This window comes from Wolffia australiana, chromosome 3 (genome assembly GCF_029677425.1).
Source record: "Wolffia australiana isolate 7733 chromosome 3, ASM2967742v1".
Lineage (NCBI taxonomy): Eukaryota > Viridiplantae > Streptophyta > Magnoliopsida > Alismatales > Araceae > Wolffia > Wolffia australiana.
The window spans coordinates 23694705-23720528 of record NC_135837.1 but is presented as its reverse complement, the minus strand read 5'-3'; the positions used below and the strand labels follow the sequence as shown (position 1 = coordinate 23720528).

At 43.3% G+C, this 25824-nt stretch overlaps 2 protein-coding genes across 2 annotated transcripts; both read right to left on the bottom strand.

Moving 5' to 3' along the window:
• Positions 1–8184: 8184 nt before the first annotated feature.
• Positions 8185–10237, bottom strand: LOC144701388 (Pentatricopeptide repeat (PPR) superfamily protein). The gene has a single exon (XM_078573203.1). The coding sequence runs from the start codon at positions 9969–9971 to the stop codon at positions 8331–8333; it is 1641 nt and encodes a 546-aa protein (XP_078429329.1). The 5' UTR covers positions 9972–10237; the 3' UTR covers positions 8185–8330.
• Positions 10238–13836: 3599 nt separating this feature from the next.
• Positions 13837–18855, bottom strand: LOC144701387 (glutathione gamma-glutamylcysteinyltransferase 1-like). Its single transcript, XM_078573202.1, has 8 exons — positions 18621–18855; positions 18117–18273; positions 17533–17771; positions 16918–17081; positions 15633–15684; positions 14843–15070; positions 14265–14768; positions 13837–14176 (listed from the first exon to the last, which is right to left on the bottom strand). The coding sequence occupies exons 1-8, from the start codon at positions 18693–18695 to the stop codon at positions 14132–14134; spliced, it is 1464 nt and encodes a 487-aa protein (XP_078429328.1). The 5' UTR covers positions 18696–18855; the 3' UTR covers positions 13837–14131.
• Positions 18856–25824: the final 6969 nt, after the last annotated feature.

Genomic DNA, 25824 nt, shown 5'->3' with positions numbered 1-25824 from the left:
TGATAGTCAGAACAAACTACAGATATAGAGTACTCAAAGAAAAACTTAGAACGAGAAACTAGAGAGGCCGAATCAAAATCAGGAGAAAGGATTAGAGATTTAGAGCATCGAGAGTAAGAGAGAAAAATGAGATGGATTGAAGATGATGAAGAAAGATAGAACGTTGGATATGAGAGAAAGATAGAGAGATTAGCTTTCCGAATGCTTACATTTGGATTAGCTTTCTACATATTTTTAATTATTGAATATCAATACAAATTCTGCTCATGAAGTCTTACGATTCTCATAGATTATATATAAAAAAATTTACACGAAAGAAAATTATATGAAAAAATATGCCAAGATCCTTCTCAGAATCAAAAGAAGTCACGTAGAAAGAAAATAAATCTATAAAGCTCTGAAAGTTTCATTTTCATTTTTTTCCTGAACGAAAAGTCCTATGACTTTCCAGGTTTTCATTCAATTGACTTCTCACAAAAATATGAAGATGAATATACTTACAAAGGAATGCCCCACCAAAACAATCAGTGCATATAGACTGAGAACCTAATCCCATAGAATATCCACGAAGGAACAAAGTGAAATTTTATTCACATTTATCTCCACAACTTTCAATTGGTTTCTTGATTTAGAGAAAAAAACCAAGGGAGAACTTCCTTTAGGTAGTGCCTCAAAGAATGAAAGTGGCCTGCTTTTTTGTTGAATTCACGACAGGAAAGGACCAGCTTATGGTAGGATGTCTTATTCATGAATCAGGAGAGATCCTCTCATCTACTGATGTGAAATTCTCTTCTTCACATTACATAACACTCCAACTTTATTAAACTATCAAGATGCTCGACTTGAAAAATCCTACAATACAGACATATTTAATATATTTTCAGTTGGAAGCAAGAGCAACTTGATGATCATTGTGACCTCTCTCTTCCCCCTATTCTCTATCTTTCTTTCAAAACAAGCATGATATTATCCATAGGTTCCTCTTTCTTATCTGCCAGCTAACTATGTGAAAGATTAAACTTACAAATACCTATGTTCCAAAACACTATTAATTTTTGAAGGGAAACAGTGTCGTGATCATATATATAACTACTGCAAAAGAACAAAGCTATTTTTGATGGGTCAAGAATAGAATGTGCAAAAGAAAGTCTTGAAAATGATAAAATAGAGAAAACTTGCATGAAAACGAGAAAAAGTTGCTGTTTAAAAAATAAGCTAGACCATCAGAAAACCAAAACTTACACCATGTTCAACGAATATGATAACTGGAAAGTCTTTGGATATAGAGCAATAGAAAGATAATAAAGAGAAAATCTTTAAGGCTATATGAATAGGCAGCGAGATGGAGAGTTTTCCTAGCAGCACTGTAATAGTGTTTGCAGGTTTGCAAGAGTTAGCCGGTGAGGATGTCAAGAAAATTTTTGTTGGGTTTCTACTTGAGTTCCCCTCAATGCTTCATTGAGTGGAAGGAGTTATTTTCATTTGTCATATGCAACTCCACACTGAAGTGTTCGCGGGAACTCAGGGAGGTACTCAACCTCCCAGAGTATGAGGGATAGAGAGACAGATATGGAGATGTCATCATGTGGACAGGTCAAATCATAAGAATCAACAAAATTATCAGAACTAACTGCGGACTGAGCTGCCCAAAAAAGATTCTAGAGCACGAAAAAAATAGATGAAAACTAATTACTTCTCAAAACAAACTAGAACGTGATGCCAAAAACAAAGAACATAAAAACTAATCAGAGATCGTAAGAATTAATCAGGTTTGGATTTTGAGGGCGAATGTATCTTCCACTATTTACAACTTGAAAGAACATTTCTACCACCTAGAAATAAAGATGAATACAAACCTGAAAATGGCAACCTAGAAACAAAGATCCCACTTAATCTGCGACACAAATTGGACTCCTTAAAATCCAAACCTGGACTCCTGCTATTTCTTCCTCAAATCCCTGCCTTTGACCACTCTTTCTTCCTCCATTCTCTACCTAAAGACTGATGGAAATGACAAGGAAAAACAAAGTAGAGAAATTAACAACAATTTTCATCACCTGTGATGGTAATGCTGACCAGTGATTGGACGACGCGTGTGGTGACACATGACGAGAATGTGACTGAACAATTAAAACTGCTGGGATGTGTGACGGGACAGGAATGTGACGAAGTCCCTATCTGTCACCGCTCGTCATCTATCCCATCACATCCAGACCGTCACATCCCGGACGTGTCTCTCCAAAGTGAAAATATAGGCCAATGGTCATATAAAGGTCTAAGTGACAAGCACTGCTGTCCATACTTTAGTGGTCATGAGAGTGCATGAACCCGTAGTGATATGTACCAGGCTTATTCCAGTCTCCCTTATGGGTGAGCCCTAACTTTCACGTGTTTTTCTTATCCATTTTTTCTCTCACATATTGAACCTTGTCATCGTCTTTAAGGATGGAGATATCATTTTCTCCATCTTCTTCAAGATTTCAGAGGTTGAGGCAACCTCTTTTGGTTCTCTCGCTCAAGTTAATATAACCTCGGCTAATAAAGGTGTTTCTAATCTCAACAGAGTAGTTCACATAATGGAGTAATGTAATTAACATTTCTCTCGCTATGTGATGTTCTAACTTATTATAATTCTCCATGCAAACTAGATGTTTTAAGTTATCTCTTCTCTTAAACTAGTGTTCAACAGAATGAACAATAAGTTACTATAAACAGAAATCTTCATGAAAGTATTATCATCATCACTTTTATCTAATATATATGTTGAATAAATGTAACATGTTTCTACTTGGATTCAAAAAATAAATTTTATTTTTCTAATTTGTCAATATGAACTTAACAATGTTATATTATTAAATATCTCATATTTCATTTTTCGTGCACGAGCATAACTTTTTGACATATTTTTATGAAAGCTGAAACGTTGTCATGATTAGTACAGTCTATTTGATAGCTGAGTCAAAATTTTACTGATGTGAATATTTTTTTCCAGGCAAAGATCAGCTGAATTTCTCCATTTCTTATTCATTCATTGAGTTTTCTTCTTCTTCACTCCATATATGCTCAATTATATTCTTGTAATATGTAATCTTCTTTTATCAAACTTATCTTTGATATTTTTGTTGTGGTTCTTGTGTTTATTTTTTTTTGGAATTTGACAATGCGGGGAGGAAGTGTCAATTCAATACACTAGAGATGCCTTCAAGATCTCAAGAGCTAACTCCTTACATCTTTCTCTCCATAGAGGGGCAGGCTTTTTCTTAATCATTGAAAGTTTCACTTATTCACCAGCATTAGAATCCTCCGTACTCAAGGAAACAAATACTGCATCATCATTTCCATTAACTCCTAGTGTGTCTCTTCAATTAATCTTCTTTGTCTTTTCATGGGTTATACGTGAAGCCACTAACTCATTTTTTGATAGTGTTTGAATCATTGGACTTCTATTATTCTCACAGTCATGCCATCTATTCTAAAAGTAGATTTCAAATAGGTGAATTTTAAATCCATAAGAACAACGACGTTATAAAACTACTTTTGTTATCCTTAATATTTACTCTTCATGCCAATAATAGTAAGATGGCAATGATTTCATAGTACCCCCTCTTGTATCTGATGGATATTATGTGGTTGTCAAGCCATATCACACCACACTGTTTTTATTTAAGTTCACCAAATAAAATACTAGTTTATTATTATTCTAGTGTGATGCTTATAATAAAGTCCATGAATACACGCGATGACCTATCAATTTATGATGATACCATAGTACACTGATTTCTAATTTTTAAACATGTATACTAAATATTCTTATTCGATGTATAGTCAAATTGACATAGAATTATCTGGATAGAATAACACAATATGATACTAGTTATACAATATATAGTTGATCATGTGGCTATTAATGTGGGGACCCTAAGGACAAATAGTGGGTGCTCTTTGGAGAAGTAATGTTCTAGATTGATTATAAGAATCCTTAAATGGTATTATATGGGGTAGAATAACTCAATATGATACTTGTTATACGATAAGTATAGTTGATCATGTGGTTATTAATGTGGGGACACTGAGGAGAAATAGTGGGTGCTCTTTGGATGCTTCTTCTCCAAGAAGTACCAAAGGAAGAAGCAGAAAATCCACCAATAAAGAAAAACACATGTTGACTAGTACAACACGTGTGAGAAATATATAAATAAGTAGAAACAAGGGGGAGGTGGACACTTTTGGTATTTTCAAGATTCAGTTGCAGTTCTCAAATGGGGCTGGAGGAGCAGGATCGGGCCTACGATTTCAGAAGGGGAGATATCTAAGCGTGATTTCCATTGCCACTCCACTTTCTCCATTTATCATTTCATATTCTTTCCACCTTTCTTTACTTTTTTCTAATACGATCTACCTAGTGCATTGGAAATCTATCGACGTTGTTCGATGATTTGGCAAATTGGATATATTTTGATCCCTAATTTCTCACTGATTTCTCATAACGATATCATATACCTAAATGTAAATCACGTTGATTCATTTTATGTTTGTATAAGTGGTCCATTGACCTAAGACACTCAATATATCTCGTGGATAGACAACTATATTTTGACTATGACTTACGGGCCTCTAACCATGGTATTCAAAAAAATCATAGCTTGGATGTAGGAAGAAGCTCACAAAGATGATTGAGTGGTTAAGAGGGGATCATCTACCCTTAGTATAAGAGGAGATTGACTCAAGGAAGACGATCTTGGTAAATCCCAAGCTAGGCTAGTGAGAATATTGGAAGAGGAGTTCTCCAATGATCTGAATGAGGGATTAGGGTTTGACGATCAACCATACCCTAAGTTATTTAGGAGTCTCGCGTAAATGAATGATTATACATATATGTAACTGCTGCTTGTATACGAGAGTTCTAACACTACTCAGTATCTTCTAAAACATGAGGTTTAGCTTAGCACCCTATTGATTGGATTAAAACAATATTTAATTAATTAATATGTATGTTGTTATACTTAATTAATAAGGTTGGTAAATGATTATTCTTGAACCTCTTAAGTTATTAACTAGATTGATGCATCAGCCTGGAGGGTCACACACATAAGATTATAGGGGCATTGGTGAATATTATTTTAATTGATGGGTTTTGAGAAAAATGTTAAGTAAAATATAAATAGGAGAAGGGGCACTCATTATAGGCACTACGACAGCCAGAGATGTGCACCATTCTCCCACTCCCCCCCCCCCTTTTCTCAAATCTGATATCTTCTCCACTCAATCAAGGAGATAGTCTTCATGGTGAGAAGATCTTCAAGATTTTCAAGAGAAGAAGTGGAGATCTAAGAGCCATATGATCGTGTGGATACTATTGGGTTTGGTGTCTTGGTTCATCCTTGGAAAACACAATTCCATGGATGCGGAAGTGTGGTAATCGATTCTTTATTGATCTTAAAAATAAAACATCGAATGTACCTTGTGGGGAACTTGTTCCACCCTTGACTTTGCCGCTATAAGATTGTTTTGAAGCCGTTCACACGTCCGACCTCTAGAAGTATCCACACGATCACTCGGTGCTTAGATCTCCACATTTTCTTCTTCAACTCTTCTTGAAAATCTCAAAGATCTTCTCACCATGAAGATACTCTCCTTGGTTGAGTGGACAAGAGATTTGAGAAAGGGAGGGGCTCACAAATATTGCTGGCCTAGGTGCTTGAAGTAAGTGCCCCTTCCCTATTTATATTTTACTTAAGTTTTTTTCAAAAACTCCCATAGAGAAATATATGTCCACCAATGCCCTTACGATCTTATGTGTGTGACTCTCCAAGCCCATGTATAATTTTAGTTAATAGCTTTAGTGACCCAATTACAATCATTGGTCAACCTTATTAATTAACTATATTGACATATAGATTAATTAACAAAGGATCGATTCAACTCAATCAATATGTTAAGTTTTCAGCCCGTGGGGTGCCATGTTACACCTCGTATGCTAAAAGATACTGAGTAGTGTTTGAACTATATCATGAAACCTTTACCGTCATCGGCTACAGTATATGTATAATCCATCATTCACTCAAGACTCTCAAACGACTTAGGGTATGATTTATCGTCAAACCCTAACCCGTCATTCGATTAGTCCAACGGGAATCATTGGAGAACTCCTTCTCTAATATCCTCACTACCATGTCCAGGGATTTTCTGCATCATCTTCCTTGAGTCAATCTCCTCTTATACAAAGGGCAGATTATCCCGCCTTAAACACTCAATCATCTCTGTGAGCTTCTTACTACATCTGAGCTATGACTTGTTTGAATCCCTTGATTAGAGGCTCGTAAGTCATAGTCAAAATGGAGTCATCCATTCACGAGATGTCCTTAGTGTCTCAGGTTAGTGGATCACTTATACAACCGTGACATGAATCAACCTGATTGACGTTTAGGTATAATAAATATCATTCAGGGATTCATACAGATCAGTTTAGTGAACTCTTTATCTAAAGAGCACCCACTATATGTCCTCATTGTCGCCACACTAATAGCCACAGGATTAGTTATACTTATCGTATAAGTATGATAAATATAGTGTTATTCTATCTGGAGAATTTGATGTCCGTCTCAACTATCCATCGAATAAAAATATTTAGAATACATGTTTAAAGACTAATGATCAATGTATTATGATATCATCATAATTCACTATGTCATTCCACGTATTCATGGTCTTCATTATAAACATCACACCAAAATAATAATGAACGTAAATATTTTATTCATGGTGGTGTGATTGTCTTGACTACCACATAATATCCATCAGATACTTTTATGCGGAGTGACACGCGAATGACTCAATAACAATATCAAAGTGAGCAAGTCAAGGGTGAAACAAGTTCCCTACAAAGTACACATAATTTATTTATTTAAAAGATCCACTCTGAATCGATTACAACTTCCTTTGCATGGAAAAAATGGATTTATATCATTCAATCAAGTCACTAAAAACCAACATTCATTAGTTCTAATATCCCTCAAAATAACATATTATATTTTATTATAAATACATATTACTTCTACCTTTCTCTATTTATATCAAACTCTAATTACTTATTTCTACTTTTTGCCTATCCTCTCACATATCATTATCTTCTTTATTATCACCTCATCCCTTCTTTTATTCTATAATATAACTTATCACTTTTCTTACCCGTATTGTGGCTTTATTCTTCCTAATCCTAACTCAAGCATAAGATTTATTACTTAAGGCCAGTACTTGTGGAGATGGCCTACTCACCACTAAACATGCCCAAGTGAGTTCTATAACTAATTTTTTTATTTCATCAATGCTAACAAAACTGACAATGACATTAAAATAATACCCTAGTTTGCACTTCATTGGGTGTACGGGTTGGCTGAGGTGCTGAATGGTTTTGATACCACTTATCTGAATGTACCATGAAAGACAAGGAGGTGGCCTTGGCTGGATGGATGATGCAGAAGTGGACGAGGACGACGAGGGGTGGTGGAGTGTATGTCACCAAAAAGGTTGAGAACCCATGAAATGGACATCGCCAGCGGAATTGTGGTTACCAGAGTCTTACCTGTAGTTCCATTAACCCTGTCCTCCAAGGAGAAAGGCTACATATTGTAAGGAGAATTGCAGAGACTAAAAGGGCCCTAGTGGGCTTTAGAGAGGGAGAGAACTTAACAAATTAGTGGGCTAGTCCTCGTTGGAGAAACAAACTGAGCGGATCTGTTGGATATCTTACAGTTCCTGGACAACATATCCTTATGGAAGACTTTGATCAGAGCACCTCTCCTTTTGAACTACTGATGGAATTAAAAAAATGCAGCCCATAACGGATGGCGGTCAATTTGGCTGCAGAAGTATGTACACTCGTTGGAATTTGGACCTGGAGGGGGGTGGGAGAGAGACTGGCTGTAGCTACAATTGATGACTAAGAAGCCGCAGCTTGCACTAGGATGCCGGAAGAAGATTGCCATCGTTGAACGCAGGAAGGTCTCCTTTCAGGTTGACGATATATCTGGCACAAGGGGGCACGAGGCCAGGCGCAAAGCCAAGGCCTGGTACCCCGGTTAGAGGGTCTATATGGGAAGTACGTGGGCTTCTTTCTCATCTCCCGTCGGGAGAAGGAACTCTTGAGCAGCCCCAAAACGGGCCCTCGACGGCAGGCTGCAAGCGTGCACCTCGGAGGAACCTTGGCGAGCAAGCTCCGTCCAAATGGTGGTTCCATCGGGCCTGCCTCTTGAGAGGTGATGTACCAGACGCCCTCTTCTCACACGGGAGCTGTACAGGAAGCAGGCGGGGATCCAGAATGCCACTGGACGCTACCGGAAAACCTGGTACTCTACCAAGCGTCTGCGGAGCTTGGCGGCCTCGCGGGGCAGGCCGGAGGCGGCAACACCGTGGAGGAGGGAGGCGTAGACGCCGGGGTTGGGGCGGCAGCCGGCGGTGGTCATCATGGCCAAGACATCGATGGCGAGGTCGAGGTTGCCGGCCCTGCACAGGCCCCGGACGACCAGAGTGAAGGTGGTGGCCCTGATCCTGCACCCCCCATCGGACATGAGGCGCAGCATCTCCGCCGCCCGCTCGGGCATGTCGCCGCGGCAGAGGACGGCCACCATGGAGCCGTAGGTGATGTCGTCGGGGGCTATGCCGTCGCGCACCATGTCGTCGAAGAGGGCCATGGCGGCCGCCACGTCGCCCTTCCTGGCCAGCGCGTCGATCAAGATGTTGTACGTGATGAGGACGAGCGGGAAGCCGCGGGCGCGCATGAAGCGCAGGATCTGCGCGGCCTCGGCGAGCAGCCCCTCCTTGCACATGGTGCCCAGCACGGTGTTGTACGTGACCATGTCCGGGGCGCAGCCGTCGCGCACCATCTGGTCGAGTAGCTCGATGGCCCGGCCCAGCAGCCCGAACCGGCAGAGGCTGTTGATGAGGATGTTGTAGGTGACGACGGTGGGGGGCGAAGAGGGGGACGCTCTCATGACGGCGATGAGCTCGTCCGCCGCGGCCCAGCGGCCGCCGCCGCCGCCGCACAGGGCGTGGAGCAGCGTGTTGTAGGTGACGGCGCTGGGCTCCAGGCCGCGGGCGAGGAGGTGGCGTACGACGCGCTCGGCGGCCGGGGGCAGGCCGCCGCCCTTGCGGCAGAGCGCGTTGAGCAGCGCGTTGTAGGTGACGATGTCCGGGTGGCAGCCCTCGAGGGCCATGGCGTCGATGACTCGGAGCGCGCAGTCGGAGCCGAGGCTCGCGCAGGTGAGCTCCACGAGCAGGGTGAAGGGGATGAGGAGCGGCGGGCAGCCGCGCCGCAGCTGGTCGCGCCAGAAGCAGACGGCCTCGTCGGGCATCCCCCGGTCGAACATGGCGCGGAGGAGGGTGTTGTAGGTGATGACGTCGGGGGGGCAGCCGCTGGGGGCCATGTCGTCGAGCAGGGACACCGCCGCGGGCAGGCGGGCGTTGCGGCAGAGGCTGCCCACGAGCTTGTTGTAGGTGATGATGTCGGGGACGCCGCCGGACATGACGGCAACGCGCAGCACCCGCGCCGCCTTGTCGGTGAGGTTGGCGTTGGCCAGGCCGCGCACCAGGTTCACGCAGCAGGACAAGTCGGGGACCTGGCCGACCCGCCCCATCACCTCCACCAGATTGGCCGCCTCGTAGACCTTCCCCTGGCCGCACAGCCCCCGCAGCGCCTCGTTGTTCGATGCCGCGTCCTTGTCCACGAAGAACCCCTCGCACGCGGCGCTCGGGCTGCCGCCTCTCCCCCGCGGCGTCCTCCGCCATGCCCCCCCCGCCTCTTTCCCCTTTGCCCTCCTCGTCCCCGGCTGCCCGCACCCCGCCATTAGCGCCGGAGCGTCCTCGTCCCGGAAGGCGCGAGGTCGCAGCCGGCGAGAGGGCTTGGGGCCGCGACGGTGGGCGGGTCCGGAGAGTGGGGCGACTCGGAGAAGATGATCGAGACAAGCCTGACCCATCACCGCCGAAGAGCGAGAGAACGATTCGAGAGATTGAGAGGTAATCTTCAGTCCATCCGCCGCCGCGCGACAGATTAATCAGCGGATGGGAGTCTCAAGGGGGACAGACGCCATGGTCATGCAACACCCGGCACTAGGGTTCTTGCAGCAGAAGGCTAAAGGCTAAAACCCCGAGCGAATATCCAACGGATCCGATCCGACGGTTCTCCGAGCCGTCTTCTTCGCTGAAACCGATATCCGCAGTCACGATCGCTCGTCTTTGCTCTCTTCTGCTAAAAAATGAACCAAAAGGTGCTGGATAAGACACAAAATTTTCTGAAATTACACGAGGTATTGGTACGTATACTGTTTATCTATTTAGAAGGGGCCAGGGATCAGAGCATGTATCTTCCTCGTGTAAAATAATCCGAGCCCAGATCCCTAAACAGTATATAGAGAGAGGTCTCATGGACGCCGAAAAAATATGAAAATGATGAATAAAAAGCCCTTGATTACTCAAAATCATCTATTAGGAAGATAGTCATGAATTTCACTGCGAGGGACGAATGGAATGTTTTTGGCGCACTCGCTGACCGTACCAGACGTAGAATAGGGATGTCAGGGGAACGAGGGGCATCGGAAGCGTCTATGCCGATACTGTGATGTCAGGTCAGCTAAGGCGAGGGGAGAGAGAGAGAGAGAGAGAGAGATATATATATATATATATATAGAGAGAGAGAGAGAGAGAGAGAGAGTTGATGGCAATCACAGGGAAGAATACTTGCAATTTTCTGTTGTATTATTTCTGGGGAACCAAAATTAAGTGTCTAGTTCTTGATCATCCAACAAATCATGCGAACTTTCTGGTTTTTATGGGACTAACCCACGGTCCACAGCTTGCAAAAAAAATGGTGGGCATGCACTAATGCGGTGGGCACCCTGCACATAAAGTTTGACTGGAAACGCCCATCATAGTCCTTGGCTATGACTTATGCAGAGGTAGGGACACCCGCAGTTGGTGCCATAGCCTTCGGATGGTTTGCATTGGTTGACAGATCTGGAGGAGGCATTGGAATGCATCTTTTACAAAAATATGCACTGCACGGTACCCCTGACAGGATAAATTACAAGAACAGTAAGAGATGGAATTTACATTCCTGTTGCAGATCAAGAGAAACGACTATGTGGATTAGGCGCCATTCCCTTGTGCCATTAGTAGTCTAAAGGCCAATGCCCAGTAAGCCATTGCATACTGGCAGGCAGCCAAATGCGGCCCACTTAGTAATTTATCTTGGCAATATACTACCTAGTGTTATCCCCAAGGGAATTAACCAACTACTTCAGCTTCGAATTCTGATATACTCAAATAACTCAGTTGCATAGTCGAACACTGCATGAATTGCTGCACAAGATGAAGTCTTAAATGCTGCCAAATTGCAGATTAAACCCCCAAAGTTTAGCCACTTGAAACTGCTCCCCTCTAATCAGGCTCAAAATGATTCGCAATACATAGGGAATGACAAACATCAACCATCAGGCTGACGAATCCGTGACCGATGGCTTGACAGTGACAAATGACATTTTTTGACCTCATGGAGGTAACGGATGACGTGAAGAAATATAATGTGACGGTGACAGAGGATCTCAGATGGGTGGCATGATAGGATGGGCATCATAAATGACAATGGTGATGGAATTTGAAACCAAGAAAAAAGAGGCAAAAAAGAAAAAAATAAAATAGAGATTGGAGAGAGAAAACAATAGATACCAAGAAATAGAGATTGGACAGAGAAATTGACCAAGAGAGAGAGAGAGAGATTGACCAAGAGGGAGATGATCAAAAGAGTGAGAGGGAGATTGGAATAGCGAGAGCGAGTCCAAGAAAGATGGGGAGAGAGAGGGAGAGAGAGAGGGAGGGAGGGAGAGAGGAAACAGAGAAAAAGAGAGGAGGTTTGGGAGAGAGAGAGGGAGACCAAAAGAGGGAGAGGAAGTTTGAGAAATGAGGGGGGGAGACCGAAAGAGAGAGAAAAGGGGTTCAAGAGAGGGGGGAGGGGGAGACCAAAAGAGATAGAGGGAGGGAGGAGACAAAAAGAGAGAGGAAGTTTATGCATGTGTGTGTGAGAGAGAGGGAACAAGACAGGGAGTAGATGGATAGATGGAGATAGAGAGAGAGAGAGAGGGAGCACAAGAGAGGGAGGGGGTGAAGGAGAGATGAGTGTGTGAGAGAGAGAGTGGGACTCCAAGAGAGAGAGAGAGAGAGAGAGAGAGAGAGAGAGAGAGAGAGAGAGAGAAATGTTTCAAAAAAATAAAAGTGAACTTTGAAAACATTTAATCAGGACATGTCATTTAGTCCCCTATGATGAGCACATTGTCTGGTGACATAACGAGGACGTGACAACAGCTCTAGTGACGGCGACAACAGCTGTAGCGGAGGACCATCTCACTAGTCTAACCTCACCGTGCAGACTAAGCCAGTGCCCCCCACCCCGACTTCAAGTACTTGGCTTAACTATGGTCACGAGCGTTAATTTATTTTTTTGTATTTTCTTGTATTTTGATTTCTGAACTGTCGGATGGGCCATTGAGTTTAGGCCTCATCCATTGATATTTTTTGTTTTATTTGTTTTGATGTACATTTAAGGGGAAATCTCTCGTCCCGAGATGGTTTTCCCTCGTCCGGCCCAATTGGGCATCCTCCCTCACCTATATAAAGGGACGTCATGCCCAAGGAAGCCTTGGAGTTCAATCGGAAATTTGAAAGTCTTGTTCATTTGGGTTCCCGCATCCTCCCTTTGGGAGTTACTTTACAGTTTTCTAGGGTAGATCTCAAGGAAGTCGCACGACGCCGCAACGCCAGATGCACCACGTTGAAGCATGTCTCCGTGGAAGAATGACATTTATGTCATTGTCACTTCTTGACAACATAACCATTTCTTGGAGCTTTCTTGGAGCAGACTCAAGAAGTCTCCCACTCTAAGAACGCACGGCCTGCAAGAAGCACGCCGGCTCCTCACTGCTCATCATCATCCTGGCTCCATTCCAGACGGTCGCCTCTTGGAACAAATTCAAGAACCCTTCCTTTGTTGACGACCTTCACGAAACCACTTCTTCGAGCTTCTTGGAACAAATTCAAGAAGTTTCCTTCTCCAAGAACACACGCCCTGCAAGAAGCATGTCGACCTCCTCACTGCTTGTCATAGTCCCGATTCTGTTCCAGACGATAGCCTCTCGTCCTCACCACCAAGAACCCTTCCTGGGTTGATGACCTTCCTAGAAACCTACCAAGAACTTCTTGGAGCTTCTTGGATCAAATTCAAAAACAATGCACCGAGGTCTTCATGATTTCTCTCGTCGCCAAGGCCACCTACTTGTCGAGAGGCAGGGGTTTCTTGTGATAATCCCTGGCAGAACAGGCCATGGACATATTTGGACTTCTCGTTGTCCACTCGCCTTGTAGGACGTCTAGTTGGTCCGAGTGGGTCATTGGGAGTCTGACCATAAATGGTCCACTCCCGAATCTTTTAGTCTATTGTAGATCTAATCAGCAATTGCCACGTCTTCTAATTGATTTTTCACCATACTTTGCATACATTGTATCACTTAGCTTTTATCGTTGTTTCATTTTCAAAAAATAAAAGTAAACTTTTAAAACATTTAATCAGGACATGTCATTTAGTCCCCTATGATGAGCACATTGTCTGGTGACAAGACAAGGACGTGACAACAGCTTTAGCGACGGCAACAAAAATGTGACTGGAATTTTGAAAATCCTGTGACGCATGATGGGGCGAAAGAGCGACAGACCCATAATCGGTTTCCACTCATTATTCATCCCGTCCCTGCCGTGCCATTCCCCAGCAGTACTGGTTCACACTGAGCAACCGTGGACGAAAGATTTATCCAATTAGGAAAAATATAAGTTGGGCTGATTAACCCTCCATGTGAAGGTCAGTGGCTGGTACTGCTGAAATGTTTAGTTTTATGGCAAGATACGTCGGGGGTTGCCCTGTGATAACACCCGATTGGACCCATCAGCCTCTTTGCCCAACGTCCATTGAACCAGAAGCGATCAGAATACAGGAGATCCTCCCCCCCGCCCAGCCCTGCGGAAATGGATGGGATGAGATGTAAGAATGGAGGCCGCCGTGGGCCTGGTCTGGAGGAAGGCGCGCCGTCCTCTCCTACTGCTCTTTGAGACAATGGAGCTGCCGCCGCAAGTGCAGAACCTGCGGAATCAACGTGTCAAGGAATCAATTCATCCCACGCGCACGCGCATGATTATACCACGCTGCTCTTCTTTATTGACAGGCTTACCTCATCTTGAAGGACGTCCGGAAGGTTCTCGGCGGAGACAAGCGCTCGGATTTCTTCCAAGAGCCTCGCGTTCTTGATTCCCGACCAGGTGGCGGGGGGCAGCGCCAATACCAGCACGGTCAAGACGTCGTTGTTGGCCGGGTGCATCACCGGGCTGCTGCTGCTGTTGGACAGAGAGCCGTTGGATTTCCTCGGCGACGTGGGGACGAGCACGTCGACCCCCTGCTGTTTACCGCCCGAGACCACCGTGCCAGAAACGATCGTCAAGGGCTTGTCCCTCCCCGACGACCAGCCCTTCACACATGTTGAGCAGGAGGAAATTCTTTCGCCCCCCCAAGGATTTCCCGTCAACAGCTGCGCCCCTTGGCAACAAATGTTGGCCGCTATCTCGGGCAGAGATTCCTCTTCAGTCCCACCGTTGAAAGATTCGACGCCGTTCATTGACAGGCACTCGGAGACGAATTTGAATAGTTCGGTCGCGCGAACTTGATCCATCACCACCTCCTGAAATCACGAAGCCACTTACTTATTGTTCTTCATTTCTAATATGGTCTGGAATATGTGAATTTTATAAATACCTTCGCGGAGAGCCTTCCTTTCTCCTCCGCGCTTAAGTTTGACCCGTTTTCCTCGTGTCTCTTTACCTCGACGACCCACTTGATAAACTCCCCGGCGCTTGCGGGAAGAGAAGAAAATATGAGTCTGAGCACTTCGGTCACCGTGTCTGGGATCTCCGATTCAAGCAGGAGGGGCACGTCTTCTATCAAACAATTTGCGACACTAAGCCAGCTCTCGTGCCGGCAACTCTGCATAATTTCAATTTTACATTCATAGCTGCGCCCATGTAAAAGTCCAAGAAAATAGAGGGAATGGGATCATTAGCAGGCATGATGGATAAGTAACTGGGCATGGTTGAGAATGGATTCAACGTGGCCAATATTGGACTTGTTTTCTTTTCTCCGTGCTGGCAGTCGTGGGATAATATTGCTTTCATGCTCTTTTGGGCACCTCCTATTGAGTTTTCACATGAACTTGTCAAAAAAAAAAATGACGGCAACAAAAGCGGAATGTTAGTTCTGATGTAAATATTACAATGAAAACTCAAAACATGAATGTGAGGCATTATAATAATAATAATCTGATTAAACTTGTAGCAGGCTCCATAACCCTAGAGTACGAAGTATCTTCGAAGAATTTCTAAAACCCTATAATGTCGTTGCAAGGAAAGGAATTGTGGGTTCAGGTCACCTATGCATTGCTACCGTAGGTGGAACTCCTACTTTTCATTCAGATCATAATTTCCATCGGATCTAGGGCAAGGCAAACTATAAAGCAAAATAAAGAAACCAGAGAAAAGTAATCTAGTACCAGAGTATAAAGCAGAGAAGGAGGCCTTGGAAGTTTTGAGACGACCATGAACCTGAGAAAAAAATGTACATTGAGTAATAGGCACGAAATGTAAGGTAGCAACATCAAAGGCCCAGACCGAGTAGTGAACAAAAGACAGAGAGCATAACAGAATATCAAGAAAGCATTACAAAAGACTTCATAAAAATGAAAGTTTAACCTCAATGCCAATTTTCGACATCTCTGAGAGGCAGGTAGTGTCCAACTAAACGTGGCATAGTTGAAAATTTTGTGAAGGAGAAGATGGCAATAAAACTCAGAAGTCCTGTAATCCTAGACTGCGGAATGGATGTGTTGAGAAATCTTGTATGATCCATTATGACTTTATGCTTTGATAGCGACATAACAACACAAAAACGGTCAAACCGTTTTTCAATTACCGTTGTAATGCATATCAGATCATCCGCTTAACGTATGATCCAATAGTTGTAATATAAACGGAGGTGGTTTCCTCCAGATCAGTACATGATTTACCTTTCTGCTTCTCAACTCTCTCTCTCTCTCTCTCTCTCTCTCTCTCTCTCTCTCTCTCCCTAGTTATGTCTGTTAGATTCAAGCACTTTTAGCAAGGACACTATTTTCCTCTTTGAGCAGGATGTTGTCTCTCAACACTCCCCCACAACACCTGCCACTGGCCCTTTTTATGTCCCTAGTGAGCATTGTATTGCTTCTGGGATTTGAATCTGCGCCCTGGTTCTTATACCATGTTAGATTCAAGTGCTTACCAACTGTGCTAAAAGCTATAGCTGATTGAAAGTGCGCTACTTTTCCTTTTTAAGCAGGATGGTGTGCTTCAACACGGTCTCTTCTCTCTTTTACTCGCACATACTCTCTTTCTCTCAACTGTTCATGCTCCACTGCGCGCCATTGTTACTGACTCTAGTAAGCATGCATTGGCTACGTGAATCACACGGCAATGATGATGATGATGGAGATGGAGAATTTGGTTTTTTATTATTTAAAAAATGAAAGAACGACTGTGTAATGCCAATTCTTTGCATTTGGACAGCTTTTGTGGCCCTACAGTATGTGCAAGTATATTCTGGTCTCCCTGCAATACAATCATGACTAGACGACAAAAAATCTAATGGCAGGTTTCCCCAAAAGACTGACTCGAATAGCCTTAAACACCAAACCAACCACATAATTAGAGATTTTAAAAACAAAAGAGTATCTGAGATGCAGAATCTCCGTGCAATTGACTCCAAAAACCAGTCAAACATACAAGTAAGAGATGTGAACATACCCACGCTGAAGCCCAGTCGCCTCATCGAGTGTATCCATCGCTTCCCAGAGGAGAGATAGCGGGACCCAATGGGGAGGATATTTAAAGCGCGCAACATCCAATATCAATGCCATATCTCTTTCGGCATGATATCCACCAATCGGTGAAAAGTGGCCCGTGCCTGTCTACAGCGTTGAAGTGAACAGATTTAATACTGGCTTGCGTTTATTTCACAAAAATATACACAACACAAACGCACACATAGCATTTAAAAACATGGACTACATGACGTAAAGAGTATATTCAGAACAAGAGTTTTAAGCTTTCTATCAGTACAGGAAAAAACATTTCAGTCATTCTCCAATATCAAACATAACGTAAATTTACACTTGTATGTCAATTGGAACGTTTTAACAGACATTCTGCAAGAAGTAAACATAAGGCTCACAAAGGCACAGACGAAATACCAGGAAAACAGTGAGAAAAGGTCAACAGTTTTTTTGACGAGTCTTAGGAAATATAGCCGCATAAATTAGAGACGCCTGACTATTCAAGTGGGAAAAAAGCTGGACAAAAAAAAAACTCCCCAAGAATGACAACCACGGTTCAAGGTCATGAATAAGTTCATAAGGTCACCTGTTTAAAATGCTTCCTGTGATATGACGCAATGATATGACAATCCTCGGAAGAAGCAGACCTAATGACCTGGCGACGGAAGTCGTCAACAGAGCTTTGGCTTGATCGGAATGTCTCAACTTTGGCTCCCGCACAGCTGGCGAGGCAAGCTACCTTCCCAAACGTAATTCCTTTTTCTTTAACTTTCTCCAGAGGCTCGCAACAATCTAGCATGGTTTCATCAAACCATCTCCATGGCCCTGCAAAAGGAAGCAATCAACAGCAAGAAGGCAGCTTTATTAAAAAAATAAGATCCGGGAAAGGCCGACATTCAATTTTATGTGTGCAGTCAGAGGTATAACGAGCACTTCGGCTTTGTCTAGAATGATTATTAAGGACAAGGAGAATCAACTGATATCTTTTCATCAGTGGATATTAGTAATGATAAACGGAAGCCATATACAGACCGCAGTCAACAGCGCTTCAGACGTAGATCTATAGACATTTTTGATCTCACAAACGTAAAAATGCATTTGAAAGCAAGTATAAAAAGTGGAGATGGAAACGATACACCAGGCAAGTTTGTCAATAAAAATCATCACTACCCTTCCACTTCCTTCCAGGATCGATGGCAAGAGCATTCAAAACAACCGAGAGACTCGCGAGGCCACAATAGGCGGGTTCGGACTGTGTCTGGAAGTAAGATATAAGTCTGAAGAAACCCTCCATCGTTCCATTCAGAAGGGCCTCAGAGAAGAGTTGCTGCAAAAGTCAAATTGATGGTTCCAATTAGATGCTGCGGAAAATTCAAAAACGTAAATGGAAGTCTGGACCTCCAGGTATACAAGGCAATTGTTTTACAAATTTCGAGGGCTAATAGAGTGGCAGCGCCATTGTGGCGATCAGTGATGCGACGATTGACATGAACACGAATTCGGTCAAAAGAATAAACGGGGAGCAGACAACCAAATACACGTTTCCTACGGTAAAAAAACGGGGCCGAAGGTACTCCAACTTCACGGAATATCAAGAAAAAGAAAACTCGGGAGGCGAAGGAAGCCGGGGAAAGATGCCAACTCGACGAAAAAATAAGGATCATCGGCGATTACTTTGCCCTCGGGGGAGGCGAACTCGATTGCCGGTGGAGATGGCAGCAACCGACGATAGAGGCCCGCTACAGCCATGCGGTTGTCGCAAGCGGCCACCCCGCGCGATTTACTCGCGATGGCTGTGGGCGGAGGTTCCCAAGCGACTATGGAGGGAGACAGGAAAGTCGTCAGTTCTTCAGTTGAAGGCTAGCGATCTATCTTGGCGAGCATCTTGATCTCGGATTCTCTCAGATAGAGTTCAATTAGTAACAGATGTATTTATATACTCACGTACAAAGAAATCCAAAGGACATAGTGACAGCTGCGCAAGACTCTCTTCTTAAAACGTGGAATAAAAAATAGAAATGTCAAGACGTGTACGATACAACGTGAGCAGTGCGGCAGTCGTTGAGTTCGTGGATGTCGTGTCTCCTTCCCAATTAAACCAAAATTTCTCATTAATTTGACCACTAAACCTTTCATAATTAAGATGCCAAGTTAATGGTATTTTAAAATGATTTATAATGGTTCCAGGTAAATTTAATGGAATGGGATTAGATTTTCTAGGTAAATTTATAATGGTTCTAGGGGCGGGCGGCCAGGGGAGGGCGGGGGGTGGAGGGAGGGGGGCGCCGCAGGCGGAGGAGGGGTAGAGAGGGGGCAGCGGGGCTTCGGGCGATGGGGAGGGTGGTTGGCGGCGGGGAGGGGGGGCAGTCGTCAGCGAGAGAGGGTGGTGGGCGGCGGGCGGTGGCAGGGAGGGGGTGCGGGCGGCAGGGGGGCGGGACGCACCTTCAAGAAAAATCTGCACAACCGCACAAAACTGCACCGCACTGACCCGTGTGCGGTGTTCGGTGCGGTGTGCGAATATTGTGTGCGGTGCGATGCGTGCAATTCGCACTGTACCCCACAAACGCACGAAAATGAACTTCTCGCACGATTTGGACCTTCCCTATCTTGTTGTCATGTTCATATCGAACATCGACTGTCATAGGGACTAGGGAACAAATCAAATGGAATGGATTGAATTTTGATTGAAAGATTCAGTAGTTTAAAATGCAGCCCGATCGAAACTGATCAAATCTCTAGAGGTGTGGGATCAAATTAACAATATACCAGTTTGAGATCATCCAGAGGTTTGATGGTTTCAATTTCAATTATCAAAAATTGATCGAAAAGTTATAAGTGTAGGAGAGAGACTGATTGAGCAATCTAGTTCGTCAAGTTGCAAATAAATTGGTGAAGTCAATCACGTTGGTCAAAATAAAGCTTGTCGTTGACTGTCATAGCAATCGATGGTTTGAGCATCACTGATCTAATCGAGCAAACCGACTTGATTGACTTTCCATGATGGGTCTGATCAAAATAACTTGACTGGTGTCATCGATGCATATGATGGGTTCAACTGAACTGACATGACTGTCACTAAAACATAATGGCAGGTTTGACTTGATCAATGTGACCAAGATCACAAAGCTGACAGACCAAACTGGTCGAGACAAAGTGACTGATGTCACCAACCTGACCAATCAAACTGACTTGACTGATGTCACTGACCCATTTGATGTTATCGAATCACTCACCCAATGAGAGATCCAATCGAGATGACTTGAAAGTTGTCAATGGTATTGTCATTGCACGTTTCGACTGTATTAAAATTTCAATATTTTCCCTGTAATTTATTTTATTTGTAATTATTAAGTATCAATTATACATTTCATTTAACCATCAAATTAGTTCAAAATGTGATGGACAAACATGCGAAGAAAAATAAGACATTAATTTTCTAGGCCTTCTTTCTCTAAGTCCAAAAGTGCGCTCCATCAGTCGCGTCTGAATCTTCATCTTCACGCTCGTCTTCATCTTAATATTCACCGCTTCCGCGCCTTATGAAATAAACTTATCTTGAAGATAACCTCATTCATCTTTTGCTCGTCACTTCTTCGCTCCTAAAGTTGCGCCTTTGAAGGTTGTAACCCGGACCGAAGGTGCTGGCTACCAGTAAGGAAGCCGGGCGAAGTTACGGGCCCGCGGAGCGGCTTGATCATGGTAGTCATTGTGAACTATTTGACTCGTAGCAGGTTCTGCAAGAACATGATGGAAGCCACTTCTATTCTTTGCTTCTCTTTCTTTATCCATCATTCTTCATCAGTGACGATCACCGCTTGGTTGGAACGATGGCGCGGTTCAGGTAGCCAAGTACTGATCGGTTCAGGTAACGCGAAGTTTTAACTCCCTAGGCCGTTTGTCTCGGCTGAACCCGTTTCCACACTCATGCAATATCATTCTCTCCAAGCTCCACAACAAAAGATAGTGCATGGTGATCACTTCTCATTACAACAAATTTAAAAATTGCTTTTCATTTTGGGGAAAAATTACAATCTTTACCTTGAAAAACTCACCATGATTGGTCATAGAAGTTTCATCCTTCTCCATCACTTAGAAAGTATCCACAAATCTGCAACATAACCTCGAAATAACAAAATGACAATATGATATTCTATACTGTACCAAAAAACTCCTTGAGGGTCTTTACCATGTTAACAATAGCTTGTCATCCCACATCTATCTATTACTTGTAACATTCCAAGTACGACCATTGTTTTTGTCTGACCACAACTAGCTCTTCATTGTTGTCATCATCTCAATGCTTTCTTCATTCTGGTTCTGTTTGTTATTCGTGACAATAGTGAGATAAGTGGAGAAATAGATAAACTCCTTCGCTATCTTCACCACTATCTCTTCAATAGATTTCTAGTTGGCAAAATAGACAAAAATGTTTCTCTATCAACACTAGTTGAGGAAATTATCATTTCCCAGTCTCCTTCCACCATGAGAATGCATCCTATGTTGGAGAGAAAGGACAAACCATGTAGTCTTATAATTCATTTGTAGAGACTACTGACCCATGATCTGAACAATGCATCATGTAGAGCTCCAACCCTGAGGGACAATATTGACAGAGACAGTTGGCTCGTAACAATTCCATTGTACCAAACTAATGCCATAAATAACCTAACAAAAAGAGTGTTGTAACAAATCTGTAGAAGTTAGTTTCACAAAGGATGGAACATCGATGCGGCATTCTTGATTGTGTTGCTTTTTGATTGAAACATATACTATGCCAGATTTATAGTTATCAGGTTGATAGAAATTGTGCACAAAACATGTGATTCTTCTTTTAAGCTCCCAGTTTATTTCTACAAATGCAAAATATATATCTCCAATGTGAGTGTTCATCAATGTTATATCATTGACAACCAAATGAACTATCAATTTCCAAGTTGATGAGTTTGTGGCATTTGCAAATAGCTTCAGAATTTTGATGAACTTGGTCAGCATTTCCCATTCCTAAGTACTGTTGAGGTTTTACTGTCGAAGATTGAATTTGAGGGCCATGTTGAACACAAACTCTCTTCTTCACGGTTGCTTCCAACATGTCATGGGTGGAATTCCATCTCGTAGGCAAGTCAAGGGGGGCAGTTTGTTGTATTATGGAATGTCAAATGTTACTTATATCTCTTGATATCTTATGGCTAGTAAAGTTGACCACAGATTGAGGATTATCAACTCATTAACTCATGACACAACATAAAAAAAAGAGAAGGACTAGATAGTGTACAAATTAACTCCCTTATTAAAATACTTGGCTGCATCATCTTAGGATCATCATCGTCTATCAATCGTAATTCTGGAAAATAAAGCTTTGCTAGACCCACTAGGACAACTAGGTTAATCACATAGACGAAACATGGAACATGATGGGTAGGTGTGAAAATGGAATTCAGATCCACCATATTTTTGAGAACATTTTTATCATTGTTCCATTATAGGATCATGGTTAACCTTTTTTTTTTGGCAAAAAACACATTGCCCGGTAGGACCAACCCCTAGGGTTGTGCCCATAGACCGATCCAGCCGTGCCTTAGATGCCAAGTAGATGTTATTTATTAAATTTAGTGTTCAACATCATTTATGGGCGTGGAGCGAGCGTACTTGTGCCAATTACACACGGACCCTACTTGCCCACGCCCGTGGTGCAGAAAAGAAAAAATACATGTGTGGTATGTATAAGTAGCTAAGAGAAGGTTGCTTGTTGTCATTAGTATGATGGAGCCTGCAGTGTGGTAATACATGGAGGATGGACAATCCCCCCGTCGTCCACAGATGTCACTTTGAGGTGCACGACAGGTAGGCCTACCAGGCGAGAGGGAGAGCTCTCCCACCTCTAGTGCTCCATGTAACACGCCAATCCCACGGCTCCTTCGATAGTGTGCAACGCATACAAAGAGCTGGCAAAACACGCCATTCAACACGATAGCATCCACGAGTTGCTTGAGGGAATTCCTGTTGGGTTCTATGCCTTGGTTCATCCATGGAAAAGATGTTTCCATTGATGCATAAGCGTGTTGATATATTCACAATCGATCTTTAAGAAAAAACTTCAAATGTACCTTTTTGGGGAACTTATTCCACCCTTGATATGCTCAAAGAGAATGGAAAATAGGAGGGGCCTTCAAAACATGCTTGCATGGGTGCTTCAAATGAGACCCCTTTTCCTCTTTATATTTCAATTAAGTTTCTTCTTAAAAAACCCTACAAAGTAAAATATATCCACCAATGCCCTTATGACTTTATGCGTGTGACCCTCTAGGCCCACATATCATTCTAGTTAATAACTTTAGTAGACCAATAATATTTATTGACCAACCTTATTAATTAACTATATCAACGTATAGACTAATTGAATAAGAATAGATTTAACCCAAGCGATAGGTTAAGTTTCTAGCCCGTGGGGTGCCAAGCTTCACCTTGTGCTCTAGAAGATACTGGATAGTGTTTGAACTATCTCTTGAAACCTTTACCATCATCGGTTATCGTATATGTATAATCCATCTTTCACGCGAGACTCTCAAATGACTTAGGGTATGTTTTGTCGTCAAAACATCTATGTGACTTAGGGATTGTCTGCCTCATCTTCCTTGAGTCAATCTCATCTTATACAAAGGGCAGATTATCCCCCCTTGAACGCTCAATCATCTCTGTGAGCTTCTTACTACATCTGAGCTATGACTTGTTTGAATCCCTTGATTAGAGGCTCGTAAGTCATAGTCAAAATGGAGTCATCCATTCACGAGATGTCCTTAGTGTCTCAGGTTAGTGGATCACTTATACAACCGTGACATGAATCAACCTGATTGACGTTTAGGTATAATAAATATCATTCAGGGATTCATACAGATCAGTTTAGTGAACTCTTTATCTAAAGAGCACCCACTATATGTCCTCATTGTCGCCACACTAATAGCCACAGGATTAGTTATACTTATCGTATAAGTATGATAAATATAGTGTTATTCTATCTGGAGAATTTGATGTCCGTCTCAACTATCCATCGAATAAAAATATTTAGAATACATGTTTAAAGACTAGTGATCACTCTATTATGATCTCATCATAACTCACTATGTGATTGCACATATTCATGGACTTCATTATAAACATTATATGGAATAATAATGAACGTAAATATTTGATTCAATGAACTTAAATAAACATGGTAGTGTGATTGGCTTTATGACCACATAATATCCATTAGTTCTTACCAAGAGAGGAAAAGAGAGGAAGGAGTTTGTGTGCATACCACATGGTTGGCAAGGGCATCTGATGTTTGGCTGCCCTCGCACAAGTGATGACAAACACTGGTCAGGCGAGGGCGGCACCACATCATGTCCTGCCGTACATAGTACATATGCCATTAAAAGCATAAGCCTGCGAGAAGCATGTCAACTGACACTTGTGAGTCCGATTCTACGATGATATTGTGAAGGTTTTGTTCCTTTCAAAGGAGTAAACCATCACATATCGTTGTATCCTAGGCTACCGTATTAGTTTGAATGCCATAAAAGAAGAAAAAGCAAAGAGAATGCTCCCTAAATGGTCACGGAGAATACCATCCCCTTTGATTGGCCCCAGGTTCCCTTTTGCCGCTTTTTCCACATTCAGCTTGAGGATGCCGATTGATACTAATGAAAATTTATAGCCTAATGGTGATGGGGGCGAGGGTTACTAGAGTGCTCCAAGTGTGAAGGAGGTTGCATGTGAGGGCTGAGTTGTGTGCGAGGGGCATTATGAGATGGTGGGTATGCTTTATCCATTGCTTGATGCGGCGTAGGTTATCAAGTGCTTGCATGGGGGTCCCTACAAAATAAGAAGAGTTTCACCCTTTACAGATCTCCCAAAGTAAGTAAGCTATGGTGACGTGAAGGAATGGGCTCTGCTTAGGGCGTGCTGGTGAGAGAAAAATCTTGCCAAAACACACTAGTGGGGGTAGATAGTAGTGGGCGCCAATGGTGTGTGACTTGGCGCTATCACTATAGGGTAGTCTCACCATGGAAAAAAAAGTGTTCCATAGTCTCAGCCTAGGGGTAAACCGTGCAACAAGGACAATGCGAATTGAGAGTGTCCTATATGGGTCACTCAATCATTAGTAATGAGGCCATGATGCTTAAGTCTCTTGAGCAAGAAGGAGAAGTGGGTGAGGATCGCCGGATGTCAGATGCAGCGACCCCATGGCTGGGGGGGGGATCTCTCTCAAAAAGGCCCCCAAAAGGATCCCCAAGAGAAGGACCCATCGAGGGTGAGCGTCCAGATAGGTCGGTCATGAGAGGTCCCTAAGGTAGAACTCAAAGCACGTGGTAAAATGTATGATGGAAGGCCATGCTGCTCTCAAAGGTGGCACGTGGTTGCCCGTGAGTAGCTGCGCCAAATGCAATCACAGTCGATCAGGGGTAAAGTGGGGGTGGCAAACTAAAGCCTAATCAACAAGCCAGGTATCATACCACGCGTTCATCATGGCTTGACCAACATGCCAATGGGTGACATTGCCTATCTCTGGCCACTGTCGCTGCCAAGTTCACCATCTACTATGGCCTCGAATGTCTAACTCTCAACAGGCCCACTCGCCGTACTTTACCGAGATGAAACTCCCCATTGGGGAGAGTGTGGTACGCATACGCCATACGAGCTTATTCTGAAGCATATCTTGGACATCTTGAGGGCGTCTAATTCCTAGACCCCCTCCCCCGTCGGCTGACAAGCTTTATCCCAAGAAAAGAGTGGTGGCGACTCTCTCCCTCGAAGTGATCGGACCATAAAAAATATGCGCACACATCGTTCCATAGAGTGGAGGACTGTGAGTGGTAGTAAGTAGACCGGTAGCGTATAT